General features: G+C 36.6%; 1 protein-coding gene across 1 annotated transcript in view; it reads left to right on the top strand.

Annotated features, from left to right (window-relative positions):
• The window catches only part of astn1 (astrotactin 1), a 251,224-nt gene that overhangs the window by 211,675 nt on the left and 22,980 nt on the right, over window positions 1–16,569 (top strand). The window contains exon 19 of the mRNA XM_088927324.1: window positions 1,231–1,382. Coding sequence (XP_088783450.1) covers window positions 1,231–1,382 — 152 coding nt within the window. The remainder of the gene's footprint in view (window positions 1–1,230; window positions 1,383–16,569) is intronic.

The raw sequence follows: 16,569 nt of genomic DNA, 5'->3' as shown, positions 1-16,569 counted from the left end.
TTTTGAAGGAGAACAATTATTTGAACAATTGGCTGACAGGTGCCTCTTCTATTTCAGGTGTTTCTTGTTTGATAATTAGGTTTTCACAAAAGAGCTGTGAACATCCTGTAAACCTGTTCCAATTTTACTTCACTGTTAGCTTCTGCAGTTAATAATGGAAAAATGATCTGGCTTCTCTAGGAAAATCCTAAAAGAAACGCTGTGAAACAACCAACAGCCTCCAGAGTACAGGGACAATGTTATCAAAATAGCAGAATAGCAGCAGAATTACAAGGCCTATACTGCAAGATGAAAACGTCTCATATCCCTCAAGCCCAGGAAGTGCAGATTAGAATTTGCTGGGATGTAGATGGGACAGGATAGTTTTGGAACAGTGTTTATAGACAGATGAAATGACATTAAATCTTAACAATAGTGGTGTAAAAGTTAGTGTGGGGAAATAAAGAAACTACAGATGCTATACATATATTGGGTGCTGCTCTACTATGCAGCAAAACAATGACCCAATACATACAGTACTGCCAGTGCAACTATAGATAAAAGAGTTCATCAGGAGAAAAAAGAGAAAAATGTCCAGAAATCTACAGATTTAAATTCAATTGAGCATGCATTTTACATTCTGAAGAAATTGAAGTCATTACTCAATCCCCAAAGAATAGATAAGAGCTCAGTGGCTGCAGCAAAGCATCTCAAATGATTATATAAAAAGTTTGGTGAGCTCAGTCAATCACATACTTCATGCTATTATTGCATTAAAGGGACATGAACTGAAAAACACACTTCATGGAGGATTGAATGTTAAAATTTACTTTAAATGAATGCGTCCCAAAACCTACTGTATGGTCACTTGAAATCACTGGGTTGAACACGAATTATGTTTTTGTTCTAGTATGATTAACACTATGGATGGAATTACCTGAAAATAAAACCTACCGTATATTATGTGGTACAATCATTCATATCAATCCCATGATCACAAATAGAATTTTGCTCTATTGTAAAACAAAAATAAAGTGTTGACTTTCCAGTCCCGACACCTTTGAAGGATAATGTATTGGTAGTTTAGAATTATTCTAAATGTATAATGTTCATCCTGCATGAAACAATGGACTGACTATACCAATGATTACATTTTTGCTCAATCCTGTGTCTCTATGCATTTTACAGAATTTAAGTCTTCACAGTACATATCTTATGTTTAAGTACTTCTGTTTCCTGTTTTCATTCCAGCTTAAAATTATCACATACATACGAGCCTAGCAGCTCATTGGTTGTCATGGAATGGAATCACACAGAACCACCAATTGGGGTGCGAATTGTGGACTACCTCATCAGTCAGGAGAAGGTGACCGAAAGAACTGACCATTCAAAGGTGGAAACAGGTGAAGCAGTTTTCATATTGATGACAAAATGTCCTGAAAAAACGAGATGCTGTCGGCACAAGAAATACAGACAGCACTTTAAATGCCCATTTCAAAGGAGAGACTGCTGTAAATTCCAAGTATTTTCAAAATGTCTGAAGTTCTTATCTAGGTGTCTCTCTGGTGCTTCAAAGGCATCAAAGGCTCATGCATACTTAATCTTTATTCAGAAACATGTTAATTGTACAGTATCCCTGCTGTTGTGCAATTATTTTAAGCAATAGTACCACTAGAGTTTAGACTTTTTGGCATTTTAATTGCTGACAGTTTGCATTTGGGGAAAAATCACCATATACAGTATGTGCTGTGTCAGTGCACTTTGGCAGTTGCAGCTTGCTAGATGTATTTTGATTTGTAGGTGGGGCTACTTCTCTTAAATAGCAGAAAGTGTTAAGGGAGCACGGCTTTGTGTTGCACTCCAAGAAGCTGCAGGATTCTCAGATGTCCTTGCTCATTTTTCATCATCTGCATCATTTAACAAGCTGTTGGCACAAATTGCATATGCTAGCCAATTAACTGCACTTTCTCATCTGTGTCTGTGGCCCCATTCATTTTTCACGGCATTTCAGATGTCTTGTAAATTAGTTACAATTACTTAAGGCTGCTCATAAAAGCTGTTCAATGTTACAGTTTTATCTAGAGGTACATATGGAAGGAATTGCAAAAGTTGATTTTTTTTTAAATGCCACAGCTGGAAAAGCTGCCTAAAATATGGCATTAATGGGAATTTGACAATGCAGAGTGAAAGCAAATGAGCTACATAACAGAAAATGCTCATCCCGAGTCTTTTTATATCTGAATTCATTCCCTAAATCCTTAGAAGCTTTTTTTTCTCATTATGGAATGGTTAGGATGGTTGTGAAGTCAAGGGATAAAATGAAAGGCAATGATACCATATTTGCCTTTCTGTCCATGAAGTAGTGTGCACAACCCATCAAACACAGGTCAGTTTACTTCTGCAACTGCATTGTGAAAACTGTGGTGTGGATCTGCAGTATATATGGGAAAAGGGGAAGCACATTCTTGTGCATGATGGTGCACACTAGAGGGCACTATTTATTGGCAGTGTGACATCATGATGGGTTGTATGTACAGTATGGAAGGACATGGTCCTTGAAGCTTAGGTCATTCTCTACTGGAGAATGATGTCCATGGATCACTGGAGTTTGAAAACCAGTTAACTTCCTAGGCACCTTATATGTAAAGATATGAGAAAAAAAATGGTTTAGCATAATTTAAGTTAATACATAGATTGTACTATTTTGTACTATTTAACATGTGCCAGTGAGCATATGGTATAATCTATATCGACTTTATGTAACATATCAAAATGACATGCAATTAAAATAAGGCCCCCTTGTTATACAGTTTCACCAGCTGTGTTTTTACTCTGTTGCATTTCTTGTGTAGTGATGTGGGTGGCCACAAGGTGGAGCTCCATGTTAGTGAGTGAAATGTGCAAGTTCTGCGTATTACAAGTTCAAGTCCTTGTGGAAAACTAGACAAAGAAAATAATTTAACATTCTTTTCATGAAGTTGGCTCAAACCTGCTTTAATCAGACCCATTTTGTCATTTTCTTTTGTGAAATAAATCACGTATGTTTTGTATTTTCTGCATATGTTCCTGGTTTTTGCTTGCCCCTACTTCTGCATTCGCATAGCAAATAGACTACAAGAGAATCAATTAAAGTGAAATGTTCAAACCAGTTTGTTTTAACTTGATGATAAAGTAATATTCATTTAAAAGAAATTCAGTTGCAGACCGGAGGATTGGCATCCTGTACCTATAACAATGCCATTATTTCATTCATTAAACATTTGGCTCTGATATGTCTTCTAGCAAATGGGATTTTTACTTAATTTGAAGTGTATTGAATTCAGTATTTTATAAGGCTCAAGATATAAATACTTCTGCAACTTCATCGTTATCTATATGGTTGCAGATAACCTATAGGTAGATTTGTGGTTAATCCAGTGTCTCAAACTATTAAACTCTTAGATGTTACCTCCTCTTAATATTCTCTTTGTGTCCTTTCATGGAAACATTTAGACATCAGTTCTAATTTACCTTGTATTTTGACACTGTGTGAAGACCTTAATGCACGTTTTTCAGTAAATAATAACAAAAACATTATAAGAGTACCCATATTGAGATGAAAACACACCTTTTATTCCTGTGAAAATGTTTTTTTTTCTCAGTTCTTCATTTGGTTCTTAAATGCACCACACAACTTTACACAATTATTTAAGGACTCGAAGCTAATAGTGGCTGCTGTAAAACACCACACATGTTACATATAAGTGAACCTTTTCTACACCAACTGCAGGAATTGTTGGAATGAGCAAAAAAAATGACACCTTTGCAATGTCTCTGTTTTGCTATACAAGATAACATCTGATGTTGTGCAGCACATCCTGGAAATCTTATGAATATGATAGACTTAATTCTCAATTTCTGAAATTGTCACTGGCATGACTACATGAATGTTTTCAAGAGGGCAACTTCTTTTTGCTACAGCTACAGTACATCATTTCTAAAATAATAGCGATAATGTGATGTGATAGCTGTTCATCTGTTTGTACAACATTTTGTACATAGGTTGCAATTACAGCATCAGCAGATTCAGTGTTGTTTAACCTTTTCCTAAAAATGGACACACGTTTTAGAAAGAAGTGTTATGTTGTATGTTTTTTTTTTTAATATATGGAAGGGGCCTGCCAAATAGTTCAGACAAAGACCACCTTAAAACTTGAAAAAAAAGTCTGGAAGGGCATTCATAAGGTATGGTACTGATTTAGCGCTCAATTGCCTGTCAGATGGAATCAGAAGTTCCATGTGTAAAATAACCTTCAGACGAGCACATGGGACTTTGTGAAGTTCACAGAGGCTAAAAGTAAAGTCTTTTGTCGGCTGCTTCTCTTTAATGATACCCTTCCCTTAACAGTGCTGTGAATTCTAACCAGCAACCACCCATGACAGCTTTCCTTTAAATACTGTTGTGTGCCACCAGGCTTATGCAACTATGTTGTGCACAACTGTAGTTCTTTTTTCTGCCACCACAGTGGCACAGTGTGATCCATTATTATGCATGATCTTTCTGCACTGTAAAGAGAAAAATATGTGGTCCAGTGTTATTGGTCCTCCTTCAGTACATAGTTTATAATGTTTATCATCTGGTTGGACTGTTTTACCACTTATCCATCTGTCTTGTATAGTGTAAAGGCTTCTTTGTTGTTTCTTTCTCACCAGTGTAGGGGAGCTATCCAACTTGGCCTAGAATGTTGTGTGGCTTATACACAGAAGAGAACACATGCTTGTATTAAGTCCAAATGTAGAATTCTGCATATGAGAAAGGTGGTTCAGTGATATAGTAAGGGCAATCTTCAACCTGAACCTGAATCCAGATCAAACAGAATTTTATTAAAAATATGCTGATGCCCTTTGGCACAGTCAGTCAGTCAGTCTCAGAACTGGGTCGTGGTTAATACTCATGCTGCTTCTTTTGAAATTGTGACTTAAAGTTTTGGGGCATCTCCTGAAGTAACTTTTGAAGAGCTCTGTGGTGGTGCAAACTTGAAATGAGTGGATTCCCTGTTTGCATCTAAAAGCAGTTTCTTGACTCTCAGTAGATAGGGTCGTTGCATGACTAAAAATATTCCTCAGATTTCACTGTCAGCAAATGGGTCACCCCCTCTGCTGCTAGAGTTTGTTTCTGTCATGTGTATTGGAGATTGCTCACCATACTGTCCTACTTGCTGTGTTAATACACCTATGTCTTACTTGACATAGTAATACTTTATTGCATGTAAAGTTATGGAAACGATAATTAAAATTTCAGGATCATCACTGAAGCTTCTAAATGACAGTAACATTGGAAAAAGTGGATCTTATTTAACTAACTCGCTAAAGATCTTTTAATAAACAGAAAAATTGTTGAACGAAAAGATCATGATGTAATTTGTATATGCTGTAAAGTTCATTATCAAAGAGGAGGATTCTTAAAGTGATAGCAATAGGTATTCAATATAATTTGATTACAGACAGAAAAAAGAAGGCAGAGTTAAGGGGTATAAGCTTAGATTTGGGTGATATAATTTGTACCACAGATGTCTTATCACTGCTCTTCATAATTTATATAATCTATAGTGAAGTTGGCAGATACTGTATAACTCAATAGTAGTAAACACTATAGAATCTGCAAAAGAAAACAAAAAGATACGTTATCTTTATCTTCTTGGCAATGTGTTAAGGCGATAAAAAATGTTACAATACATATTTAATAAACAGATATCCCGAAACTTAATTTAAATGCATTAGGCGTTTAGAATGTTATGAAAAATTTTGGTCACCAAAATGCAGGCAATGCATTGCTGCTCTGACATGAGTTCAGTAAAGAGCAACCAGAATACAAGAACTGAAACTTTTTTATCTTGCACAGAGAAGATTACAAAGGGACATGATTGAAGTACTCAAAATCTTCAAAGGTGTTAACAAAGTCAGTCCAGTGGACTTCTTCAGAATTAATAGAGAAACAGAAACCAGAACACGCAAGTGGAAACTAAGTAGTTTAAAAACTGAGCAAGGGAAATAGCTCTTTACATTAAAGGCTTCTGGAAAAGCAACACAGCCATGTTGATTCAAGAAACGTATGGATGAGCCACATAATGGGCTGGCTAGGCCGAAATCCACTCCTCTTGTTTGTGGCCTTTCTTGTCTTTTAGTAAGTAAGCATTATTCATCTCTCTGGCTAACACCTAACACTGGCTGCCTCTCTACTTCAAAATTTAAATTACGAAAAGGTCCATGCAAAAATATAGACTGCTAGATATGGTTTGTGACAGATACAGTATGTCAGATATACCTCAGACACTTTGATTAATTAGTGATTTGGCAATATATTTCTGCAGAGAATTCCTTGTTTTTTTACTGTAAATACCAAACTGTGATACTGTATCTGAGTTTTTGAATAATGACTTGAGGTATTTCAAGGACTGGGAGTATGAAACAAGCTCCCCAGCCATGTTGTTGAAGCCGATACCCTGACTTCTGTCAAGAAATGGCTGGGTGAGATCCTTGAATCAAGCTTTTAGTTCCAAACTACCAAAGAGGCTTCATGAACTGAATAGGCTCCTCCTGACCTTTCATACATTCAATTTAGTGCTTAAAATGGAAAAGTTTTAAGTACTGTAGCTTAATTTTATAAATATTCAGTATGCAGTTTTCTTCTCTAGCATTGACCAATTCTCTGTGCCGCTTTACAGTCCTGTATTTATTGCTGCATTCTGTAAATTATTAAAAACAGGAGGCTGTCCAACCTCCCTAACAAGTGCATCTATTAAAACATTAGAAATTTACAGCTATACATAATAGGCATATACAGTATGAAGGTGCTGGATGACCGACATGGATTTTGTATGGTATGGTTCCGAGACAAGGCCAAAAAATGTTCTGTCTTTTCCAATAGTTTCTCTGAATTATTTTTTAGCATCTCAAGTAAGTAAAGGAATAAATCTTGTTGAAACTTGTAAAAAACGTCAAGGGTAATACAGCAGTTGAGCCACCAATTCAGGCAGAGTAGCATGATATTCATTTCCTCTTTGTGTTTTGTTGTTTTGTTGGTTGTTTGTGAATTGTTTTTGTCTTTTTCTCCATGCAAGTGCTCCAGAAACATACATTTTGTCATTGTTTGCTGAAGTCTTTTTAATAGCAACTTATTTATGATATTTCATTACAGTTTTCACCATCATTTACATTGTGTTAAGATCAGCTGAAAACTATGAAGATAAAATAAGCACCAGTTAAAAATAATAAGGGATTCAGCTCTTGAAAGCTTAATTATTGATTACAATTTTCAGGCTGCTTTGGAAGCCCAATGGTTTCTTTGAAGCCACCAACACAGGGAGCTGGAGTTACTGAAGACGGTGAACCTTCTCTTTCTCTTACTCGAAAACCTTTGATTTGGCAGATATTTACTATTGGTGTTAATAGATGTGTATGATACATCATAACTAATTATTAAACTGTAGAACCTGGGCTTGGACTGTTTATGTGCTAACCCAACTTATAATGGGAATCAGGCACACAACTTGACATCATAGCTTGGTCCCAGATGTTGAAGCTGACTGAATCGGAAGTCTGGTTTCCGTCATCTCGACCCAGCCAGGATTTCTGTGAAAACAAACAGTTGCCATAGCCAGGATGATGTCAACACTTTGATGCCCAATAACGACAGGGTTTATATGGGGGTCAGTGGGACATGACATCCCGTTCATAAACAGATGACTCATAGCATGTGCTATGGATGGGACTCTTGTATGTTATGTCCCGCCTATAGTGCGAATGAGAAATTCGCCTCATTTTGGAATACCTAAATGAAAGCTGATGCTTAATTCTTTGGGAGTTTTTAGAGATGTTTAGAGAATGTGCTTCAGAGAAAGTGTAGGAGTGATCTCATTCCATCTGCAGCAAATATCAGGACCACAACCTTGGTAGAGAACCTGCTGTTGACTTCAACCAGATTCATGAAACAGCTGGTGTCCACAAAACTAAGGGACAGCTGTGAGAATGGACACAAATTAGACATATGTGATGCAAAGCACAGTTTAAGCAATGAGGTCTAGAAGAAATTAATACTGTAGATATTTAGGTCTGTTGGTTAAAACTAGAAAAAATATTCTCTGAAGAAGTATGGTTTTGAATTGATATGATGGAAGAAACTCTACAGCTCATCAGCTTTATAGCCATCTTTGAATTACAACATGCAATATATGTTTTTACCTAAACAGCCAAATCTACCCTTAACAGGCTACAGTGAAAAGGTGAAGCATCATGTGCAAAAGTCTTAAACATCTTAAACATCATCAGGAGTGGTAATGTACTGTATATATACTATATATACTGTACAGTATGTGTGTGTGTTTTATAAACATCAATAATTTACTCAAACACAATAGTGTTTCCTGCTATTATAACAAATTTAATTCACATTGGTTCAGATACCTCCAGACAACCTCTAGAAAACTTTTAGGTATTGTGCAATAGCACATGTGTAATAAATATCACAGAAGCTAAAAGACAGAAGAAAGAGCACAAGTAACTGAGGAATCCAATGCAGTTTACAAAGATAAGGAGTTAAATGCTGGACAGAGTAATTTAGTCAACACATACTGTAATCCAAAGATCTTACAGTAGTCTAATAAAATAAAGACAATGTATCAATTGTAGTGTCACACAGGGCGTGTTTGTTGTGGAGGTGGAACTCTTGATAGAAAGCTACTGTACACATTAATATGCAGCCACAGCTGAAGATCTTTTGAAAGCTAAGGAGATTTAGCTGAGGCTAAAGAATAAAACCGGGCTGAATAATGTGCTTAGTGTAGACAAAGCCAGAATATTAGTCCTGAGGCAGCTGCAGACCAGAACAGACACACAATCAGGTCTCCATGTCCAAATATGCCACTAACTGGTTTTAATCATTAGATTGTATAACACCCTAATCCTGTTGAAAAAAAACCCAGGATCAAGTTAGCCACACTATACTCTAAGAGGACTAGAGGCACCCAATTTCCACAATCACTACATGGCAAGCCGACTACAAAATAGCACTAAATGAATTTACCCAATCCAAACCCTTGGATGGAAATAGAGCAGTTAGAATGCAATCAAAAGCACTGTTATCTCAACACCTCTGTCAGCTGGGTGAAAATCAATGAAATTGGTACAGTAATTCTTCATGGACATCCTGTAAATAAACTCTAATCTGGTACAATTCTGACTTTCAAGTCACTGAATCTCCACTTACTTTTAGTACATGGAAACAGAATGGTATCACATGTCTTTAGGATAATAGCTTCACATCATTTGAAAATATGGTACTGACAAGCGAAGTATGGTACTGGGAGGGAACAATATCTTCAGTATCTTCAATATCCCCAGTTTAAATGGGCGCCAAAATCTAAAATCAATATGACACATAACAACATACAACCATCTGTACTGATAGAAAAAATCAATAAAAAATAACTCCTAAGATTTTTTTTCCAATTGTACAAACTATTATGCTGTGTCAACTCAACAATATCCCTACCAAATACTTCTGAGCACAAATCTGTAAGAGTACTGTACCTTCTCTAGAACTATTTTCATCCATTTGGTTTTGCCTGCCTACTGTATTCATCAGTTTTGGAAAAAGTCATTGATATACTGTCCTATCTTCTGAACTGCACAATTCCACTATCTCCATCTCTTTGCTTACTGAGCAAATTATTTGTATTTCAACCCCAAAAAATACAATGTAATGTATTAGTTTAACACACTAAACATTACAGAATGACGTTTTTACAGAATACAGTACATTTCAATGAAGAGAATCACCACCTTTACTAAGAAACAAATTGTACATTTTGAAAAAACGTGGGTCCCATTTATTCATACTTTAAAATTTCAACTGATTGAAAAACAAATTTCTCTCTCACACACACACATACTGTATAAGAAAAAGACACAGGAAAAAAAGAAGAGGAAAAAAAAGACATTTTCAATTGAAATGCTTGTAGGCTGGAAATGAACACAACACTGAATAAGTTGTCCATTGGGATGTGAACATTGTGACTGAAACCAAAACTGTCCAGAACAACTAACAAATCATCAGTAGCCAAACAGTTGTAGTAGCTAATAGTCATATTTACCGGTCAAATCCAACTGATGACTCATGATGTGAGGTGTTCCTCCTCATTAACATTGCACTACAAAATGCAGATCTATCAGGATTAATAGTTTGTTCAAAACAAAAAGGGTTTCAGTATAATTGGTTCCGAATAAAGAGGCAGAAGTATTGAATGAAAATGGTGTAACTGCTAAATGTCAAAGGCTTTTGCACAGCAGTGTGTGTATTTGTTTTGCTTAGATAGCCTTGACAAGACTTAATCTGCAAGAGCCAAGATGATGATCGTATCAATCTATTATAATGCCTGTTTTTTAGATGTTCCTTGGGGAGTTTATGCTGGTTTCCTTTGTTAACTCCTCTGATGGCTAAGTTGACTTAAAGTAAACAGATAAAGACGTTATTAATTGATTAGTTCAGGCCTTTGACAGCATATATAAAATGAATTGATGTTGGTTATGATCTACGGTGTTTGCCAGCAGCCATATCACCCTGCAACTCACAACTGGCAGCCCACTGGAGCTAAGCAGGTGTGGGCCTGGTCAGTATCTGGATGGCAGACCTCCTGGGAAAAACTAAGGCTGCTGCTGGATGAGGTGTTAGTGGGGCCAGTAGGGGACACTCACCCTGCGGTCTGTGTGGGTCCAAATCCCCCAATTTAGTGATGGGAACACTATATGTAAAAAGGTGCCGTCCTTTGGATGAGACATAAAACCGAAGTCCTGACTCTCTGTGATCATTAAAGATCCCAGGGTGTTTCTCAAAAAGAGTAGGTGTGTGACCCTGGCGTCCTGGCCAAATTTCCCATTGGCTCTTACCAATTATGGCCTCCTAATAATGCCCATCTCTGAACTTGCTTCCTTACTCTGTTCTCCTCCCCATTAATAGCTGATGTGTGGGGAGAGTACTGGTGCACCATTGCTGTCGTCACATCATTCAGGTGGACGCTACACATTGGTGGAGTCCCCATTACCTGTAAAGTGCTTTGAGTGGAGTGTCCAGAGAAGCGCTATACAATAAAAGTGTAAGCAATTATTATTATTAATTAGAATTATTATTAGGATTAGGGCTGCTTGACTTTAAGTCACTCCAATATACTCCATTCCAGAATTTTTCTACAACCAACTCCTTAATTATTTAAGTGATAATCAATAGAATTAATGTGAAAATTAAATATTTTAAGGGCCACATGTTAAATAACCATATTTTATTGCTTCACCATCTAAATCAGACTCTGTGATCTTAATATCCAAAATATATGACTTTGTGACATCTGTTTTGATCATAATAAAGGAAAAATCATCTCAGATTTTTGGGGCATATTCCTGTAATACCCAATATATTTGCATTTTCCATCCTGACTGAATTTCATTATGACCTTTACTCTATCTGTTATACTGTAGTCCTGCATAACTGAACAGAGCATGGTATCTGTTTACTACACGAGGTGCTATTTGTAGTAATGTGATGAATTATATCAGAGTTTGACTTTAAATTTGCATAATCCTGATACAAAACTATACTAAAACGTTTTTAATATCATAGTTTCAAGAAGACGCATTGGTGTATTATTTATTGCTCTGAGTCAGTGGAATCTGTCTTCAACATCTTATTGAGCAAAGGTTCAGATTAATGGTGTGTGAGATAATATGTAGAAGATAATTTGCTTTTTGCCTTTTGACCTAACACTTTAGGGAACTGATTTTACAACCACAAAGAACAGGCAGGACTGAAGACAAATATTTATTTTACAAATCAGAGACATCAGTGCTTGGGCTTTGGCACTGCCCACTAGGCTCATCAAGAAAGAAGTGTGGTTTGGCAAAGATATTTTTTCAATTTCAATGAAAGCGAATCTCTCTACAGTGTTCAACACGCTGTATCACTCTGAAACTTCATCAGCTCAGAAACTAAACCTAAGAGAAAAATAGCAAACAATCCGCAGGATACAATTAAATGCAAGGCCTGTACAGTACCTAATGCAACTCAGGATTACAACTACAAACTACATTTGCAATTTCATGGTACAGGTTTATGAAATTTCCACATACAGAATTCTCAGGGCACAAGGTAAATTCTGAAATTCAGTTTTATGTAGATAATTCCCCTGTAGATGTATGATGACACCAGTTTTACTGCTTACATGGACATTAAAAGAAATGTTGATATTTTTTGGTGGTATGAGCAGTATCTATCAGTGATCACATCGTTATGTACTGTATCACAGTACCTTGTTGGTTTTCAAAAAGTATATTTTAGCAGCTTTGTGAAACTAGTGATTTGTTAAAACAATAAATAAGATTGTGAAGAAATTATAGTAGCAGAATCTTACTGTTGTTCTTGGATCATAAGCAAAGGACCAGAATGAAAGCATGATTTCAAGGAGAAACTGCAATGTGTACTTTGTGATTTTTTTAGGATCATTTAAAACAGAATTATATGTCTTAGGCATTATAGCAGGCATTATATCCATCAATGTTTTCACAGAAAGGATTACTGCACAGGTATTTCATTTCTTATAAATTCAAGAGACCTGTTTTCATAATATTTCTTCAATTATCTTGTCTTATTGGAGCTAAATCAACTTTCTATCAATTACGTACAGTACAGTACTGCTCTAGATGTTAATTTTCAGCTCATTTTTTATTTATGAAGGTTTTGTGCAAAAGAAAGTACGACTTTCTTGTATGTATTAATTCTGTGCAATACTACTTTTTCACACTGCAATACAATAGTTTTATGAGTCAAATCTGTGATTTGTGTGCTGTTTAATAACAAGGACAAGTACAAACATTTTTGATTTACAATAGATGGTTCTGTACAATAGATGTGGTTTTTAGATTAGATGCATGTGTAATGGAAGCGTTGATATGACAGCTGTTTGATTCTTCATTGTCAGTGTAGCTTCTCAATTTATATTTATCTTTACAGCCAGGTAGTTTGATTAACTTTTCAGTGGGGCTGCCGGGACAGAATGGTTGGTGCATCTACTGTAACACAGGTGGGTGCTGGGCATCAGTAGCGGTTAATGTCCTCTCCTGTATGGAAAGCGCTTTGAGATCCTTCAGGATTCAAGGAATTATTTTGAAAGGTCTGGGGATCTGATCTATTATCCAAAGCCTAGAGTTGTTGGTTTTATGGATTTTCATACAGTTGACGTTGGCAGATCTGCCTGTGCTCTGAGGAAATAACTTGGATAAAGGTCAGAATATGTGGGACACCAAAGTAGCACCAATATTGATGTTGATGCTGTTGAGAATCACTTGATACACAAGCAGGGGGAGGCTGGCATTTTAAAGATACTTAACTCCATTACATATTCCCGTTAGGAATTTCCAGACATTTCTGGCTTCCCTGGCATACAGATGACTCTTTAATGAGTAAAGTCATGTTAGAGATTAAAACCAGTAAGTAAGCTAGTATGTAAAATAAAATGATTTTTTAATAAAATTGAAAACACGATAAGGACCATTTTGAAATAAATCTAGTCGCCTACAGTATGTCTGATTGAAAAAATTATTTATTTATTTAGCTTCTGATTTATTGATTCATTGAAGATCAAATGCTAAATGTTACTGTGATCTTTGTTATGAGTACTCAAAAGTCAAACAGGCATCGCCAGTTGGGCATTCTTGAAACAGTGAATTTGATGAATGGCTGGAAAGAGTAATTTATCAAAATCCAATTGAATGCAGTCTAAAGCGGACACATTACCAAATCAGTGACGTTCATTGGTGAGGTAGGTACAGTGATTGTATCAAAGACTGTAGGAAAATGAAAGCAGATTGAAGTGTTTTCTTCATGTTGCCCAGGGTAGGTGTCCAGCTATTGAAACCTCTTTACCTCAGTTACAATTAGGATTTTATTTCCCCTGCTGCACTCAACAAGATAATATTTTCCATGTGGGAGTTTAAGTCTGTTAATCATTTTTAGGTGAGAACTGCCAAGAATCAATACAATACAAACTTCCCAGTGTTGTCTTCTATCTCTCACCCTTTCTTAGTATCAAATGGGACAATTAGAGCCAGATGTTGTTTGTTGAGTCTAGTCTTTTGAAATCTGCCAAAAGTGCTGATACCTAGCAGTTACTGGTATAACAGAATTGGTGATATTCCCAGCAGCTTGGAATAGTGAGCTAGCATTTGAAATTAATTTGCCAATTTCAGGTTGAAACATTTATCGGTTTATGAACAAAAGAGCCTCTGTGTATGTGTGTGTCCAGAAAGCAATATGTTTTGCTCAATTACACCGTTAAACAATATTCCCAACACGATAACGTAGGTAAGATTTTTTTTCTTTTCACAAATTAGACTTTTTTTACATTAGAAACCCATTGTATTTGGATGAGCCATTTGTGTGTTGACCACATGTCATGTCAACTTGTGACTATGAGGTGAATAAGGATGTGAAGGCAGATTCCTCTGACCTGCCCGCCTTCACGTCTTTAACATGCAATAGGTTATACAGCCCCATGCAGGAGGTCAGCTCCAACTGGAGGATCTCTCACAGACACCAGTCTTTCAAGCTTCCTGCAGGAAGCAGGGGTGCTGTGTGACAGGACAAACAATGTCCTGGACAACTAATCCCAACCCTTCCATCCTTCGCTGACCCAGGCTCAAATCTGGGACACCTGGATTGCAGAGCTCTGCTTGCACTCAGGCGAGCACCCTTAACACCTGAGCCATTCAGTTGCCACCAGGGTGGGTTGGAACAGTAAATTGGTAGAGTGGTTTGATGGCTGTTACGATTCAATCATAATAATTTACAGTCTCACAAACAGATTCTAAATATACAATATACAATATAATGATATAACAACAAATCATGCATAACAGAACAACACATGCGATGTTAGATATTTGTCAAATTATCTGCTGTGATATGAAAGGCTGATTGGTTACTCAGGGATTACAAGGAGAAGAATTATTATCTTCAGAGTTAAAATATATTGGCTATAACATGTTACTGTCTAGGTTGTAGGTTTCAGTCTCATTCACATTCAAATAAATCTGCATTTATTATCATGAACTAAACATCAAGCATATTTGGAATAATGGTTCAACTCTTGGGAATTATAATGTGAATAAAGAAGTTTTATACTCTAAGACATGTTGGCCAAACATTCCTTGCGGTGTTCAACTTTCTGCTGAGAATGGCTGGGTTGCTCCATGGCCCAACTCAGCAGCTGCTTGCTCTGTGCTAGCCGAGTCCCAGTGCAGGGAAAAGAGAGAGAGAGAGCTTTGCCTGGCATTGCTAAGGACAATTCTGTCAGGAAGTTAGTGTTCAGCTTTAAAACAATCTGTATACAATTGTATGCTTGGGTCTGTTGCAAAAAGAATGTCCTGGGCAGAATTCTGTTCCTTACTGATGCACGCCCCCACCCTGGCGTCTTGATGAAAGATAACTCAAATTGTCATTTCAGTTGGAGAGAGAATATGAATCAGTTAACCATCAAAAATGAGGTGGGTGCTATGTTTTAAGGTATGACATCACGGTTGATGATTGGTTAGCATGTTATCAGGTATAATCCTGGTACCCTGCAGGTTCCTCATTGGTTGGTCTTCTATTGTGGGATGGACAGTGACTTCTGACGCATTGTCTTGGGCAGCAGACTGTTTGGCACTGAGCTGCACTGTACTGTACTGTATATCATTAGGACATTTTAGGATGAAGACAGCTTTATGACATGCTGGTCTGTGGGCATGTTTTCACTGATCTTAATTGAAACACCTAATAATAATAATAATAATAATAATTCCTTAGATGTATATAGTGCTTTTCTGGACACTCCATTCAAAGAAACCCCTCCACCATCACCAATATGTAGCACCTCAGTCTTTTTGCAGTTAAGCAGAAAGACTACAAGAATATTTTTGGTGTGAAAAAAGAATACAGTGCAACTCATTGGGAAGGAGTGTCTTCACTAGATTGAGAAGTGTACCAGATATTAGATTTAGACTTTCTTGAAAACGTACTGTAGTCATATTAACCTTCAGTACTTCTATAGTGGTGAACGTGTACTCAATTTATCACAGTAAAAAAAAAACATTAGTTACATTTCACTTAATTGTAAACACACTTTATTATTATGGTAATATTTCATGTTAACAATATTTGTGCTGATGTCACAGACAACTAAAACATAAAAACTGTGAGTTGGAAAAGTGGTAAATATACTGTAGCAGAAAAGCACATATACAGTACAGCAGGGGTGTAGCGAGAGGGGTGGATATACAGTAGCTTTGCCACCCTATTTTAGGTGTTACCCATACCAAGAAAAACATAAACGTACATGTAGGAACCAGTTACAGTGTGTCTTAAATGTGTTTTTAGAGTGTACTGTACCTGTAGCCTATACTTTAAATGGCCAGTGTGGCAGATCATTGTAGATAATTGTTGTGCAGCAAAGTAAATGTTTTATTTTTTTCTTAGCTCTTTGTCTTGCTTCTCAGTCCTGCCTGTGGAGTAAAACTGGGGTTAATAAT

The sequence above is a fragment of the Atractosteus spatula genome, chromosome 11 (assembly GCF_055471065.1).
Source record: "Atractosteus spatula isolate fAtrSpa1 chromosome 11, fAtrSpa1.hap1, whole genome shotgun sequence".
NCBI lineage: Eukaryota > Metazoa > Chordata > Actinopteri > Semionotiformes > Lepisosteidae > Atractosteus > Atractosteus spatula.
The sequence above is the reverse complement of the archived record's forward strand: the minus strand, read 5'-3'. Positions and strand labels throughout refer to the sequence as shown.